General features: G+C 45.6%; 1 protein-coding gene across 5 annotated transcripts in view; it reads left to right on the top strand.

Annotated features, from left to right (window-relative positions):
* Window positions 1-16268, top strand: part of RIMBP2 (RIMS binding protein 2) — a 72870-nt gene extending 56602 nt beyond the window's left edge. For 2 of the 5 annotated variants that reach the window (XM_029234246.1, XM_029234220.1), the window contains 4 exons: window positions 5562-5665; window positions 6799-6870; window positions 13674-13808; window positions 14308-14334. In XM_029234246.1, coding sequence (XP_029090079.1) covers window positions 5562-5665; window positions 6799-6870; window positions 13674-13808; window positions 14308-14334 — 338 coding nt within the window. Of the gene's footprint in view, window positions 1-5561; window positions 5666-6798; window positions 6871-13673; window positions 13809-14307; window positions 14335-15995; window positions 16185-16241 lie in introns of those variants that run through there. The other 3 variants (XM_029234231.1, XM_029234212.1, XM_029234239.1) reach the window with 3 other exon arrangements.
* The last annotated feature ends 720 nt before the right edge of the window (window positions 16269-16988 follow it).

Genomic DNA, 16988 nt, shown 5'->3' with positions numbered 1-16988 from the left:
CCCCCAGTGTGATTAGGAGGTGATGAGGTCATGAGGGTGGAGCCCCCCGGATGGGATTAGTGCCCTTATAGAAGAGACCGCAGAGAGGCCCCTCACCCCTTCCCTCATGTGGGGACACTGTGAGAAGTAAGCCGTCTGTATGCCAGGAAGGAGGGAAGAAGGTCCTCACCAGACACCAAGTCATCCAGCACCTTGGTCTTGGACCCCCAGCCTCCAGGACTGTGAGAAATAGATATTTGTTGTCTAAGCCACCCAGTCTGTGGCACTTTGTTATATCAGCCTGAATGGACTAAGACACTGGTAATATACTTTGAACATTGCATGTCGATGATAAATTTCAAAGGATGATGGGGTAGTGTTATGCCTTCCATCCTTCAGGTGAATTTTGCTTATCCAAAAGGCATAAAAGGTTTTTACCCTTTAATTTGGATACTAAATGCCTTCGTTTATCTTGAACCACTCTGCAGCACCAGTGAGCCAACCAACAGCAAAACTGTTTTCAGCAACATTACACTTACGATCTTTAAATTTTCCCCTGTGCAAGGAAAATCTACTCATTCAAAAGGCCTCTACTTTTTCTAAATAGCTGTAGACAGATATACCTGTTTTATGTCATTCATATTTAAAGTTTTAATACTTCAAAACATTAGATTCACTTCTAAATGACACTCCAAAGACAAAATTCAGTGGTTAAAGAATATGCATGGTTTTAAGGATAAACACAAAATCAAATAAAATGCCTCAGAATTTTTGGTGTTAATGAGCTCATGGTCTCAAGTTACGATCCACGTCGAATAGTCGAGGTTTCATATGATTAAATTGCCCAGATTAAATCCACGAGACTGCAGCTCTCTGAGCCCCTCACACCATCCACTCCCTTGCACTGCTGTCTTCTTTCCTGAAGTGGACAGTGAGTGTTCATAGAGGGAGCGGGCTCTGTGCACCACAGACCCAGGGAGCCTAGGAGTGATCTGCTAAAAAACAGAAACTTGATTTACGTGATCAGTTAGGTTAAATGTCTTTTTATTCCATTCTAGTTTTCTAAATATGACTAGTTGAGGGAACCAAGCTGAGATATCTGCTTGCCCCTCTATTATTAGGAAATAGCCTTCTTCGTGGTGAAAGACCGAATGCTTTCCTCCCAAGACTGGGAGTAAGGCTGCGATGTCTGCCCTCACCTCTTCCTTCCAGCATCACGCAGAGCATGCAGTACGGGGAGAGCCAGGAAGGAGCGGTACACAGAAGGAAAAGGTGACATGAAACTTTACTTTAAAAATCTCACATATCTATAAATAAAGCTCCTAGAACTCACAAGTGAGATTAGCAAGGCCAATGGATACAAAAGCAATGGTATTTCCATAGGTTCGCAATGAAAAATTTGAGATTTAAATTTAAAAAGTAATACCACTTAACAATAACACAATGCAGATGTGAAACACGGTTAAATCTAACAAAATATGTGCAGGATCTGTATGCTGAAAACTATAAAACACTGATGAAAGAAATCAAAGAGTCCCTGAGTGAATAGAGACAGAATGCTCATAGACTTAATACTGCTAAGATATTAAGATGTCAGATATCCCCAAACTGACCTATAGATTTCATCGCAACTGCAATGAAGGTCTGCGCAAAGGTTTATGTAGAATCCATAAGCTAAATCTTTCATGCATATGAAAAGTCAAAGGAACTAAAATCGCTAAAACAATTTTTTAGAAGAACAGAAGTGGAAGACTCAACGTAACTTGACTTTAGGACTCACTATAAAGGCAAACTGATCAAGATCATGTGGTATTGGAGAACGGCAGACACACAGATCAACAGAACAGAATGGAGCCCAGAAACAGACCAACACATACACGGTCAGTTGATTTTCAACAAAGGTAAAAATGCAGTTCAGTGGAGAAAGGAGAGTCTATTCAATAATAGGTGCTGGAATTATCGGACATTCACGGGCCAAAAATCAATCTCAAGCCATAGTCTCACCATATTAAAAAACTTAAGGTGGAACACTGTCTTAAATATGAAAACAAAGACTATAAAACTTGTAGAAGAAAACATAGGAGAAAAACTGTGATGATAGGGCAACAATTTCTTTGATATGATATATTTTAAAAATTGTGTTAGACGTCATCAAAATCAAATACTTCTCAGCTTAGAAAGACACTGTTAAGAGGACGAAAAGAGAAGCCACAAGCTGGCAGAAAATATTTGCGAGTAACTCGGCAGAAAGGGATTTATATTTAGAATACAGAGAAAACTTTCAAAACTTGACAATAAAAAAAAAACCCATACACAGAAGTTGAGTCACGGATGTAGAAAACAAACTTATGGTCACCAGGGGATGGGGAGAGAGGGATAAATTGGGAGATTGGGATTGACATATACACACTACTATATATAAAATAGATAACTAATAAGAACCTGCTGTATAGCACAGGGAACTCTACTCAATACTCTGTAATGGCCTATATGGGAAAAGAATCTAAAAAAAAAAAAAAAGAGTGTATATATGTATATGTCTAACTGATTCACTTTGCTGTACACATGAAAATAATGCAACGTTGTAAATCAACTAATACCCCAATAAAAATTTTAAAAAAATTTTATCATAAAAAATAAATAAAACCATCAATTAACAAATAAAAAAATAGCCCAGTAAAAATGTTGACAAAAGATCTGAAGAGATCCCTTACCAAAGAAGATATTTGGATGGTAAATAAACATATGGAAAAATGCTTAACATCATTAGCGAATAAAGCCATGATGAGAAACCAACACACCCACTAGAATGGCTAAAATGAAAAAGACTGCTCATACCAAGTGTTGGCAAGCGTGGAGCAACTGGAACTCTCGTTTGCTTGCAGTGTTACTGAACCAGACTTGGGTCCACTCACCTGATGTGCAGCAAAGACAATTTACTGACATCACGTTGTGGTGAAGGAAAGTACAGCATTTATTGCAGGTGCCAAGCGAGGGGAACAGGCAACTCATGCTCAAATGAACCAAACTCCCAGTGGCTTTCAGGGAAGGGTCTCTAAAGCAAGGTGAGGGAGGGGGCTTCAGGGTGCCTGGTCAGCTTGTGGACCTTCTTCTGATTGGTTGGTGGTGAGGTAATTGGGAATCAACATCATCAATCTTCTGGTTCCAACCAGTCTGGCGTCTACGTGCTGGTGGTCGGCAGTTAACTACTTCCACCTGGTGGAGGTTTTAGTATCTGTAAAACAGCTCTCAGAATAGTACCTATAGCCCTTGAGGAGGAACTAAGGATCCTTGACATTGTTTTCTGGCTAAACTATTGTTATTTTGTGTTGCTTGACCTTTTCCCCTTGTTTCCACATTTTCTCACATTTCTGATTACATTTGCTCTTTGGAACTTGGGGAAGGCCTAGGAGGCTATAGCTTTTCTACAAACAAGAGGCAGGGGACATATCTATAAATATGTCAGGGGGTGGGATCTGTCCCCAGGAAGGCCCTGTAGGGTTCTGCTCGGTTTCCCTGGAGTGTAAGATGCTACAACCACTTTGCAAAACAGGTATGGGTTCCTCTAAAGTTAAACCTACACTTACAATCCAATCCTATCCACTCCTGTATACTTACCCAAGAGGCATGAAAACACGTTCACACAAAAGGCTGTACGTGAGTATTTATGGTGGTTTGACTAATAATCACTGATAAGGGGAAACAACTCAAATGTCTTCCAGCTGGTAAATGGACAAAATAACTATGGTGCATCCGTACAACGGGATACTACTCACCGATAAAAGTAGAACAAACTATTGATCCGTGCAGTAACATGAATGGATCTCAGATGCATTGTCCAAAGGAAAGAAGCCAGTCTCCAAAAGCTACATCTGTGTGATGCCATTTAAACGATATTCTGAAAAAGGCAAAACTATTGGGACAGAAAACAGGCCAGTGGTTACCCAGGCTGGAGGTGACAACAAGGGGGCATAAAGGAATTTTGGGGGGTGACGGAGCTTCAATATCTTGACGGCTGTGGTGGTTATAAGACCGCGTGAGCTTATCAAAACTTGCTGAAGTGGGCACTAGAAAGAGTGAATCGTATTGTATGTAAACTACGCCTCAGTATGGAACATGCGTATTGTTATTGCCCCCTTCAGAAATTCATCCCTGCAGAAAACGTGCCCCGTGAAATCAGCAATATTTAGCAGCACCGTACTTGACCTCTGGTTACCACTATACTTCGCTTCAAGGAAACATATGTCCTGCAGGTCCTGCAAAGGTGTGCTTGCTTATTTTAAATGAAAGCAGTGATTCTTCTGTGGTTTTTTGTTTTTGTTTTTTAATTTATTTATTTATTTTGGGCTGTGTTGGGTCTTCGTTTTTGTGCGAGGGCTTTCTCTAGTTGTGGCAAGCGGGGGCCACTCTTCATCGCGGTGCGCGGGCCTCTCACTATCGCGGCCTCTCTTGTTGCGGAGCACAGGCTCCGGACGCGCAGGTTCAGTAGTTGTGGTGCACGGGCCCAGTTGCTCCGCGGCATGTGGGACCTTCCCGGACCAGGGCGTGAACCCATGTCCCCTGCATTGGCAGGGAGATTCTCAACCACTGCGCCACCAGGGAAGCCCCAAAAGCAGTGATTCTTGACCAGGAGCTGAGGGTTGAATTTTGCACACCCACTGCAGGCCCTATACCTGCCACAAACCACTGCAAAGTCACGTAACTAACGTTAGTTGCTTTCAAAACACCTGCCTTTGAGCTTTCATTTCTATTTTTTGAATTCCAAAAATTCATTGTAGGTGAAAAGCAGCTGTGTTTAGAAGAAATGCTTCAATGCCGGCTTTCTCCAGGAGAAATATCATTTAGAAATGCAAACAACAGTGGGTTTGCCAGGGAGTTCGACAATCTGGGCCAGATCCCACGGTTCTCCACGGACCCTTCTTATAGACGGCTGTTTTCAGAGTTTTCGCCTCTGCTCTGCACGGGGCTTCCTCTTCCCTCCCGGCTTGTGCTGCCGCGTGTGCTGGGATAGTGCCCTGGGGCTCCGTCTATGGCACATCACAGCCAGGCAAGGGGAGGGGGCCTCCCCAGAGCCTTCTCCACAGGTGGCATCGTTTCGGGGACAGCTGTTAAAAGCACAGTGGCAGGGCACTGGAGGAGAAAGCGGTGGGAGGGACCCTTGAGATGGGTAGAGAGGGCGCCGCTCTCTATGGACTCTTGCTTCCCTTGATGCCAGGCCGGTGGCCATGCCTCTGGTCTGAGCGAGAATGACTTGATTCTGTGGCTTCACGGCAGATACACGGGCAGCAGTTTTGACCCGGCGTTTGCGGGGCTTCCTGCGAGCGAGGTGCCAACCTCCAGCTGGCCCAGTGGTCCTACCCATGCTACACCCACCCGGTGCCGGCCCAAACGGTTTAGATCGACTGTTGCAGAGGATCAGTCTAAGGCTCCCTTGTTCACGGATGTGCTGGAGAAAGGGGTGGGAGCTGCCCTGGCTTTGCTGGCACTAGTGCCCAGTGGTCGCCTCGGCCACACTGGCCATCTGTGACCCGGCTCTGAAATCACTTCATGGTGTCTTTCTTCTTCTCCTGTGACGGGAACAGAGAGAAACAGAAGGAGCATCAGGCAGCCCTCGGTGGCGACGCGGAGGATGGTTGCCCTGTACGACTACGACCCGAGGGAGAGCTCGCCCAACATCGATGTCGAGGTACCGGCCAAGCGCCCCACACCTCTGCTGACAGCACTGCTCCCTCCCTGCCTTCTCTGGACCCGTCCGAGGGCAGGGCTACCCGACCAGTAAATAGGGACCCAGGCAGGCAGGAGAGAGGTCGTGAGCCTGGTGACACGCTCAGGACATGGCAGCCACTGACATAGGGTTTCCCTGGACCAGCGCCGGGCAAGCCCTGTGACCCACGCCTGGTGGTGATGGGTCGTCCTGGAGAGAGAAAGCAAAGCCCCCTGCATGTGGCCACTGACCCTCATGGCCGCCACACACACGTTCAAGGAAGATAGAGAAGAAAGGATTGGTGTTCTCTGTGCATGTAGTTTTGGGGTCCTAGGAACCTTGTGAAAACTGAAAAGGAATTGCCTTCAGAAATGAAAGATTAGGTTTCCAGTCTGTGGGGCTGCTTTCTTAGATGACAAGATGTGTACCGACCCCTGGTCCTCGGTATTTCTGTTACACCTGACGGGCGAGCAGCTCGTGGCTCCGATTCAGAGCTCAGGTATGTTCAAAGTTCTGTACAGGCTTGATTTGTGTATGATGCCTGATGGCTCTTAGGTATGAACTTTAGTCCCTCTTTTCACGTCGAGAGATAAAAATGCAGTTTTTTCTGGTATCCTCTGCTGGATTCTATGCACCCACCTCTAGCCTGGAGCCTGGCATAGACACTTAATAAACAGACATTTAATTACAGATTTTTTTTACACTCGGTGAAAGGCTGTTTGTGCAATGGTCCCTACGCTGCAGAGGCCATCTCCTTGAGGCTCCGGGTTTTGTAAGTTGACTATTTGACTGGTTCTAAAGACGTGCCGCCAGCAGAACGTGGGGACGACCTGGAATTCTGGCCGAGAATCAGAGCCCGGCAGCCCTTTTCTCGTAGGCTGGAGTCATCATGACATATCCTTACTTTCTAAGAGGCTAGGGACAGAGGCATTCATCAGATTTATACCTTTCCTCCTTATTTGACTGAAAGAATAGGTTCATACCAAAATAATAAGAAAAAAAGAGAAATCATACCAGAAATCATGAAGAACTTTTTTTTTTTTTTTTTTTTTTTTTTTAAAAAGCAACTTCTGTCTCCAGGAGAACACTTTTAACTTTATGTTCTATCTCTACAGGCTGAACTTACATTTTGCACTGGAGATATTATTACTGTTTTTGGTGAAATTGATGAAGATGGATTTTATTATGTAAGTTTTGAAGCATCAAGTGTATATATATATAATTTTGCTTGTCTCTTCTTTCCCCTGAAATCATGTATGAACTCTGTATGGCTTGCTGACGGGTTGGCTAATTTGCTTGTCTTCCTTCCTGAGGACATACTATGGGACGGCAGTCGTGTAATCTTCACGGTTCCTTCTTTTCTAATAGGGGTGTTTTCGACGTAAACAAGCTGTCAGCAAAGGAAGGGTATTCACGTGTTTACACTTAAAATTTCCTCCATCCAGACCTTTACCAAACAGTTTAATGTTCTGGATTACTTACTGCGTAGGTAATAAATACATTTTCAAATAGGAAAAGGAAGAAATACAAAGAAGCATAATTAATTAACTAAAAGCCTCCTCACTGACCTCCTTCGCGCAGCCCTGTGGACCCAGTCTCTGGGGGGCAGTCCTGGCTCCACGCCGGCGCCAGCCTCCTTCCTTCTCATTCCCCTTCCCGTGGAGGAGCCGGTCTCCCGATAATCCCCGAGGAAGAGAAGGTGGTCATCTTGACGGCTCCTGCCCGGCCAGACACCCACCGCTGTCCCCTGCCTTGGGAGTGGGGTCACCATCTTGCATCAGAGTCCAACCTTCCTCCTTTTTCTTTTCTTTTTCTAAAAAAATCAAAGTAGCTGAGAAACTCTCAGGTACTGATATGGCAGGTTTCTCTTGGGGTCAAAGGGATTTTACAAACTCAGGCACACGTGGCCTTTCAAAGCTCTCTCCTCTGCGCAGTTTCTGAGTTTTAAAAGTATAGTTTTTAGTGAGACTATTCATACCGTTACCGACCAGGGTTCTTGGCCACCTTAATCAATAGAAATTGATCAGAGGCCAGACAAGAAATTCAGGCAAGGCTTTACTGGGGCCCCTGCTGCAGCAGGGGGAGTGAGAACCAGTAACAGGTTCCCTTGATCGCTCCCTAAGGGGGTGCGAGCTTGTTCCTTCTATGGGGTGAGGGTAGGGGTGGGTCCAGGGGTCGGGCTGGAGGCGTGGCTTAGGAGGTCTGCCCACCCCTTTGGTGGTGCTGAGTGCAGGGGGCATGTGCAGTGCCCTGCTTTTGCTCCTGACACCCTGTTTTTGCTCCCAGCTCTTCAGAAGGGGCAGTTGGGTGTTTTTTTTTGGTCTTTTTGTACCTTGTTGTCCATAATTTGCCCCAACTGTGCATGCATGCGGTTATTCTTAGTCCCTTATAGTTTCTTTGTATTTTGTTGCTTGAGGAGATGACATCTGTCCGGGTACAAGCACTGCAGCAAAGGGTCCCAGGTCCCAGGTCCCAGCCTGTCTCAATACTTTGTCCCGTATGTTGCAAATCGTTCTTTTTCTAGGTCATTGTCTGCTTTTTAGCTTTTCCTTGTGTGTGTGTGGTTTTGTTGTTTTGATTTCCTTTATGAAGCAGGAGTTCTAAATGTGTCCGTAGTCAGTTTCGTCTGCCCCTGGGAGTCATGCTTAAAAAGTCCTTCAAGGCGATTGATAGAAGTTATCTTACTTTGGTTCTTCACTTTTATAGCTTCATTTTCACATGTAAATCTCAAGTGTTTAACTTTATTTTTGATTTCTAATTAGAGAAACTAATGTCCCCACACCACTTATTAAATAATCCGTCCTTTCTCCGCTGGTTAAAGATCCCATCTGTCTCCTATGAACTGCATTCCTACCTAGAGTGTTTCTGGACTTCAATGCTACTTGACACTATCTCAGTTATTGTATTTTTATAATTCATTTTCATGTTTGGGAGGAACCGTTTTTGTAAAGAGCCTGCCCTACAACAAACCCATAGTATTTTGTTTAGAGGTGCTTTTAGTTTTTAGGTTAAACTGGGGGGAACTTGACATAATATTGTCTTCTGATTTGGACACATGGTGTGTCTGACATTTTTTAAGTTTTCCCTTTCATCTGTCAGAAGGTTCATGAATTTCTTCTTACACATCCTTTTATATATCTTTCAAAGTTCATTCTTATGTTCTTGCTATTATGATTTTTTTCTGGTATATATTTTACCGGTTATTTAGAAAATATGTTGGAAATGTGTGTGTGTATGTGTATGTATGCAATGTACACGTGTGTGCATACATGAATTGTATGTGCGCGTGTATATTGCGTGTGCACGCATATGTGTGTGCGTGTGTGTTTATGTGTATGTGCTGTGTGCCCATTTATGTGCATGTGTGTTTACGTATGTGCACGAGTATGCATGTGTGTGCATGTATGTGTGCTGTGTGCCTATTTATGTGCGTGTGCATGTATGTGTATATATCGTGTGCATGTTTACGTGCGTGCATATGTATGCACTGTGTGCCCATTTATGCGCATGTGTGTTTATGTTCCCCTACAAATCTTTTTTCTGAATGCACTTATATCCATTGTCATCAGTTGGTTCTCTCGGGTTCCCCAAATCATGACATTTTGTCTTTTCTTCAGTATTTATCAGTCATCTCTTTTTATTGTCTTATTGCATCATTGAAAACAATTCTGAATGACAGGGACGGGGGATCCCTGACAGTCTGTATTTTAGTAGGAATATCACTAATCTTTACACTGTTATGTGTTAGGCTAGGTTATCGATAAAGATAGGTGGTCTTTATCATGTTAAGCATCCTGTTTTTCATTTGCTGGACTTATTTTTTTGTCAGTAAATTACTGACCATGGGGTACAACTATTTTTTTTACAATTATTTTTAAAGCACTGGATTTGATTTGCTAACATTTTATTCAGAAGTTATATTTATATTCCAGAAATTATATGGATTTATATTTATTGGAGTATCTTTTTTTTGTGGCTTCTGGTATCAGGATTATGCTAGAATTATGAATGAACTGGTAAGCTTCCAGTATTTTTCATGCTCCGAACAGATTAAATGACATAGTTAAGGTCCTACAGTTACATGAAGGTTATTACAACCTGCCTAAAAATCTTTTAGGTTCAGTGTCCTTTTAGGATGCAGTTGTACAAAAGTTTTCACTTGCTTAAATAATTACCTTCTTATTGAGTCAATTTTTGATACTTTATATATTTAGAAAAGCCACGCCTTTCATTTAGATTTTCAAACATATAGACAAAACTGGACATAGTATTTTCTGGTAATTTAAACATATTTTTCTAATATGATCTGCATGTTCCCGTTCCTACATTGTTTTATCTACTTTATTTTCTCGAACAGCCTGCCTAAATTTTATATGATCGTAGGAATCAGATCTAAATTGATATGTACACGTCTTAGTTCTCTTCCCACCAGATGGCTTTAGTATTATTTTGTTGGTCAGATTTGCTGAGTAGACTGTCCAGTGCAGTTATTATTTTTTATTTGGTAAACAAGAACCGCGGATACCTCACTTAATACCAAAAATCTTAAATTTCGCCACACTTGCATTGTCTCACATCACGCGCGATCGTAAAAGCTCTCAAGGGAGCTCACTTGCAGCCATTTCACGGGACCTAGTCCTGCCATGTCTTCCTACTCTCTCCTCGGTTCCACCACATCCCACAGTGAACAGAGTGTAGACAGAGGGGCCTCTGCTGTCTACCTGGGCCTTCCCCTCCACAACTCACAGCATCCCCAGTGAAGTCCTTGCCTTGTCTCCAGTCATTTGAGACTCCCAGCACCGCGCAATGCTTTAACCCTCGCGCTGTGTTAGCCGGATGCTTGCACTGCCCAGTGTTTCAACACCCAAACTCTTAAATCATGTACTTCGATAGGTCAGAGGGAAACAGGCCGTACAGTAGCATTCTGAAGTATTAAAGGAAGCAAAGGAGGAGACGTGTGCAAGCGTGATGGGGCCTCGTGCTGACTGGGCGTGGGGAAAAAGGGCCGGGGTAGACTGTAACGCTTTCTGCTCCTCAGCCCAGCCCAGCGGATTCCAGTTCTGTTAATTGTAAGGTCTTCACACGGTTCGTATCCGGCCTCAAACACAAAAGCGGTAGAAATGAGGCTCGAGGAGGAGCAGAGATCAGACTGTGAAGGGTCTGCAAGTGGGGGAGATGTTATTATGGTCAAGGGCTTCGCAAGTGGACCGTTTAAGGGAGGTGCGAGTCCCAAGAGGCCAGGCGACGAGCGATGGAACGGCCCAGGTGACGGGCAAGGGCCTGCACTGAGACGGTGACGGGGGAGGCTGACAGAGATAGGCTCGAGGCCGCGCAGGGCTCAGATCTGTAGCTGTGACATCTTCCAGGAGGGTCTGCAGATTCTGCCACAGCCGATGGGTGCCCTTGGGAACACAGAAATGAGGACACGGTAGCGAGGAAAACACGGCTTAGAAACTATTGAGCTTGGGGCTACAGAGCCTCTCCAACGTGGAGGGGGACTCACGCAGGTGCGTGATTCTAGCGACCACGTCCTGTGCCGGGGTACGTGGCGATGGACGCCAACGGTGAAGTCGTGTCGTGTGCACTTTTGACGTGTGATTTAGCAGAACTGTGCCGGGAGGCTCAAGAGAAGAGAGGAAACAATGAAGAGCGCAGTTAGTTCCCTCCACCGCTGTATCGGGGAGCCCAGGGCAGGGCTCAGCCCGGGAGCCTGAACACGTGGTTCACACAGGTGCCTCTTGAGATGTGAACATGGTGCTGATGGGGATGTGTGTGTAGAGCTGCGCCTTTTCACCGAATGTAGCCCCCACCACGAGCCAGCTACTCCATCCGGTGCTTACCTCTGGTGCTGGAGGGAAAATCTGGCTGGTGGACCTACTGAGAGGTCTGGACTGGACAGACGTTCCAGCGCCTTTGCATATATACGTGTTGTCTGCAAGCGCTGGCGTGGAAGAAATCACCAGGGAGACATGTACAGCAAAAAGCAAAGCTGTCCTAGAAAGAGTGCCTAAGTAACACCAACGGAGAAAGACAAGCTAACGGTGGAGCCTGAGGAAGAAGGGTTGAAGCGGCCACAGGTAAACAGGAGGGTGGGATCTTCAGGGTCTAGGCAGAAGGAGCTGGTGGGCGACTGGGCACGTGGCTGTCGGGCTCAGGAGGGATTACCGCACAGGAAGACGGGGGGGGGGTACCTGGACCTGCCTCTTTTAAAAAAATTAATTTTAATTGTGAGAAAATACACATAATTTACCATCGTAATCACTTATAAGTGTACAGTTCAACAGCGTTAAGTACACTCACACTGTCGTGCAACCGTCACCACCATCCATCTCCAGAACTCTTTCCATCTTGCAAGATTAACTCTGTCCCCATCAAACACCAAGTCCCCACTGTCCCCTCCCCCTGGCGCCCACCCTTCTCCTTTCTGTCTCTAGACTCTGACTACTCTCCGGACCTATGTAAGTGGAATCACACAGTATACGTCTGCTTATGACCCTTCACTTAGCATAACGTCCTCAAGGTTCGTCTCTGTTGCAGCATAGGTCAGAATATCCTTCCTTTCTTAAGGCTGAATAACACTCCACTGTACCACATCTTGTTTATCCATTCACCCGCTGGTGCACAGCTAGGTTGCTTCCATCCTTTGGCTATTGTGAAGAATGCTGCTATGAATATAGGTACACGATTCTCTCTTCAAAATCCTGCTTTCAGTTCTTCTGGGTAAACACCCAGAAGTGGAATTGTTGGATCATATCATATGGTAATTCTATTTTTAATTTTTTGAGGAACCACCGTACTGTTTCCTCCATAGTGGCTGTACCGTTTCACAGTCCCACCAACAGTGCACAAGGGTTCCAATTTTTCCGTATCTACACCAACATTAAAATATGTTTATAGTAGCCATCCTAATGGATGTGAGGGGGTATCTTGAGGTTTTGATTTACATTTCCCTAATGAGTAGTGATGCTGAGCATCTTGTATGTGCTACTTAGCCATCTGTCTTTTTTTGAGAAATTATCTGTTCAAGTCCTTCGCCCACTTCTTAATTGGGTTGTTTATTTTGTTAAGTTGTGGAAGTTCTTTATATATCCTTTATAACCCCTTACTAGATATATGACTTGCAGGCATTTTCTCCCATTCACTCTGTTCATCACGTTCCTGGATGCAGAGTTTTCATTTTGACGCTGTAGGCTGTCTCTTTCAAGTTGCCACCATCTCCTACACCTGCTGGACAGAGAAACACACTCCCAGGTTGTCTGGGGCCAGTTTTGAGCTTGGTTTTGGGTTCTGTGGGGCAAGGTGGCACTGGGGGGGGGTTGATGTGGTGGGCTGTGAGCTGCTCGGGACTGACGTCCAGTGGGCAGTTGGAACTGTGTTCCATGCATGGACACGTGACTGCGTAGAAAGGTCCGGAAGGATATATACCAACCTGAAGCAGTCACCTCGAGGAGGTGCCAACACTTTCACCGTCCCCTCTTGGGTGCATCCTTACAGCGAGGCTGTAGCGACGCACAGGATGAAAGATACCAGGTGGAACTGGTCGGCCCCCTCAATCCTGCCCCCGCATGTGACACCCGCCCCCTGCTCCCCTCTCTCAGTGCACCCAAGCAACGCTATTTGTGCAAGCTCCCGTGGGACTCAGAGGTTGGTCAGGGCCGAGAACCTCTAAGTGAGGTGCTCCCCAGGACTGTTCCTAAGCGTGCCTGACCCTGAGAACCACCCAGGCCCCTTGGCCGAAACAGGTCCTCAGCTCCGCTCCAGACAGGCCAGGTCGGGACCTCAGGGCGGGCGCCGGGACCCTGCACTTCGAGCACGTGGCCGAGCTCACTCTTGTGATCAGGGGAGTCCGGAAACACTGGAGTCCCGGCCTGTCTGCCACTTTTGAGCCAGAATAAACTCGCTACTCTGAGCTGTGTTCCTTTACCTAAAGCAAGAAGCAGGTTTCTGGAAAAATAAGAGTCGACTGTTCCTCTCATCCCTGTGTTTTTAGGGGGAGCTTAGTGGGCAGAAAGGCCTCGTACCCTCCAACTTCCTAGAAGAAGTGCCTGATGATGTAGAAGTCTATCTTTCTGACGCGCCGTCCCACTACCCGCAGGACACGCCGACACGCTCGAAGACGAAAAGGGTAAGCACGTGTGTTCAGCACCTTTAACCCCTGTCCCACTCCGCCACAGACGGTCTACTGCAGTCTTTGCATTGCTTTTTATGTCTTAGGTCGAAAAGCATATACCCTGAATTTTTCCTCTGCCCTTCCATGGGGGTTGTGCCTAAAGATTCCTAATTCTAAACCAAGTTTACTTGTTTCACCAAAATGCCCCTTTCAATCTCATCAGTCTGCTTTGCTCACAAAGGAACTTGCCATCCTACGTCACAGACGCACAGTCCAGTTTGAGAGTGAAACGGGGATGGCTACAGTCCTTAGACTCGGTGGGCAGTAATGGTTATTTGCCCTGTCAGGGTTTTAACAGATCTTCTCAACAGAGGTCAAAGAACTTCTCAGCCATATATAACTGTCAGATTACATTTGTTTGGTGTCTCATTTTTATTTTATTTCATCACTGCGAGTTTTTATATATTATATTTTTATATATATTTTATTTCTTTGCTCATCTGCTTGGAAACAGAAGAAGAGTGTGCATTTCACCCCTTAATCAGGCAATGTAGCCTTCACGTAAGTGAGCAACTGAAGATACCTGTAAACATAGCAACCTAAGCTACCTGCAGTGGACCAATGCGGTAGACTTAAGGCTTCACTGGGGGGGCTAAAAAAAAGAAGAAATATGTCTCAAAAACTCACTGGACCTAAAGTGTTATTGGTCTCAGTTGTAAAGCAACTGAATTTGTAGTGAAGTAAACCATCTTTGATAATCATTTCCTACGATTTACGTTAAGAATATTTGGAAGAGGCCAACATTGGGAACATATTTCTTAACAGGCTAATTGTTTGTTTACACAGTGTTCCAATGTCTAGTCATAATTCAAGCTGCATATTGCATTGTTAGCCACTCTTGGAAAAAGCACAAGCTAATAAAATGTTTCCTCTGGAAATTTTACGTAAAAAAAAAAAAAAAAACCGCAACTCAAGATCGAGTGGATGAGTAGTGAACACGAGGTGATCTAGAGCTGGCTCTGAACACTCCCCATGCTGCCTGGAATGCAGGCGGCTTTTTCTTAAGTGACCGTCCCCCTACCTTAACGGGGAGAGCTGATGCGCCTCCTCAAAGCACAAGCAAGTGTCCTGAACACGCAGGCGTTTGGCTGGAAGACTGCTTTGTTGGTATACCAATGCAATACCAAGTTTAATGAAACGTGCAGCTCAAATGATTGCATTAGATGGAATAGATGGTATCTTCAGGTGTACTTTGGGATGATTTAGTAGGTGTTCTCCATTAGAATTAGACCCTGATTTTAAATCCAAGGAAGCTTGAAGCCCCTGGGCTCCTGTTTGCCTGATGAATAACGAGTACTCGCATTAGAAAGAGCTTTGCTCTGGTGGGGTAAGGGAGCGAGAGGAAAGGTGGTGGTATTATAATCGCAGGCATGCATGCGACCGTAAACGCGGGTGAGCCCACGTCGTCATGCCCGCGTTAGAATACAGTTCCGCTCCTGTGAGGCGCCAGGAAGCACTCGAGTGCACGGAAACCCTACCATGTGCTCTGTATCGACAAAAACTCACCTTTAATACCTTGGAAATAATGAGAGCGTACAATAAGGGCCTTTAAGCTTTCTTTGATTGAAATTAAGGTTCATTTTATTTTATTTATTTATTTATTTTTCTTTCAACCGGTGTGCCATCTCCAGTATTTCTCTAGTATACTAACCCAGGAATGTACTCAACGTCAGGATCTCATACGCCCAAGTAGTTTTCAAATTCGAAATTCCCCTTAAGAACGTTTGCCTTTAAGATTACTGACGGGTACTCAGCCAGTCTTACTCTCAACCTAATTCAAAATGACTCCTTCTTCCTGCTCCTGGTCTTAATTTACAAAGTCAATGATTACCCAGCTCTGTGTTGCCAGTGCAATGGCCACTCCCTCCCCCGAACACAAAGAAACCGAAAACCCCACACTGCTGGCCCTCTCTCTCTCTGGGGGGCCCTCAGACCCCCCCCCCCCCCCCCCGCCCTGAGCTATGCCGTGGGAGGGGCCGTGTGCCTCTCACGGGATACTTCAACCCTTCAGAGAAGAAACGAACCACCCTCACCTTGCCTGGTGGGAAACGGGGCCGTGTGGCGTTACTGATGCTGCGCGGCGAGCGGAGGGGTGCTGCCGGCGCTCACGCACTCAATGACCTGTACCAATGTGCCTACTAGGTTCCTCCTGAGGGTTCAGGTACAGCAAGGAGAGTGCCATCTCCCACAGCCCATCTCCATTCTGGGTCACCTACGTCATCTATGGGTACTGGTAGTCCTGGGAGAGGCAGGGAAATGTCCTCGAGAAAGAAAAAGGGGCTGCTTTCCAAAGGCAAGAAACTGCTGAAAAAGCTGGGTGCAGTGAAATGATTCACGTGCTTCCGGACAACTTCCAAATCTATGTAATTTTCTTTAATTCCAAACTAGGGCTTTCATGACTCAAGTACTTCCTAAAAAAACCAATCTTCTCCCCTGACACCAGTAGAGAAATGCTCTTTGCACTACCGTCCACTTTAAACCCAGCGCCAGGACACAGAGCTTCTGGTACTCCCGCCGGGCCTCCGCGCCCATCGCTCTTGCTATTGCGGGGCCCTGGCGGGAGCTGGGCTGTCTCGTGAGCACGCAGGGCGGCCAGTAGCTCTTTGTAGCTCACTCCCTACCTGGGGCCCCAGCCTTTGTGCATTTGTCATCTGCCCTTGAAGCAATGATTCCAACCTCGCTCCCTTTTCAAAAATGCTTGCCTCATGACGCATAACTAACTCTCACTTGAACTCCGGTCTTGAAATTCCTAGTTTAACCGCCTTGATGTCCTGCCTTATAAGTGCACAATGATCTGTACTGTCCAATAAAAGCTACAGTGTACACGTTGTATGTGTTGTGCATTCAGTGCCCTCCACCCTCACAGACACAGTGCTTTGAGACCAAGTTGTACAGGCTGTGCAATGATAAGATCCTGGTTTTCTGTCTTTCGAAGCAAGCCAGGCGACACACAGGAAATGTTTACTTATTCAAATCATTTAAAAAAGAGGAGAGGAAGTAACTTTGGTAAAGTACCACTACTCCAACCTGCCAAAAAGCTGGTAATACTCATTGCTTTCAGTGTTACATTTTGTGGCATATGGATTTACGTTACTTTCATTATTTGTCAAAATGCCATACACAGATAATCGACAA

The sequence above is a fragment of the Monodon monoceros genome, unplaced genomic scaffold (genome assembly GCF_005190385.1).
Source record: "Monodon monoceros isolate NGI ecotype Baffin Bay Population unplaced genomic scaffold, NGI_Narwhal_1 Super_Scaffold_1, whole genome shotgun sequence".
Lineage (NCBI taxonomy): Eukaryota > Metazoa > Chordata > Mammalia > Artiodactyla > Monodontidae > Monodon > Monodon monoceros.
Note: the sequence above shows the minus strand (reverse complement) of the source record. Positions and strands in the feature narration are given on the sequence as shown.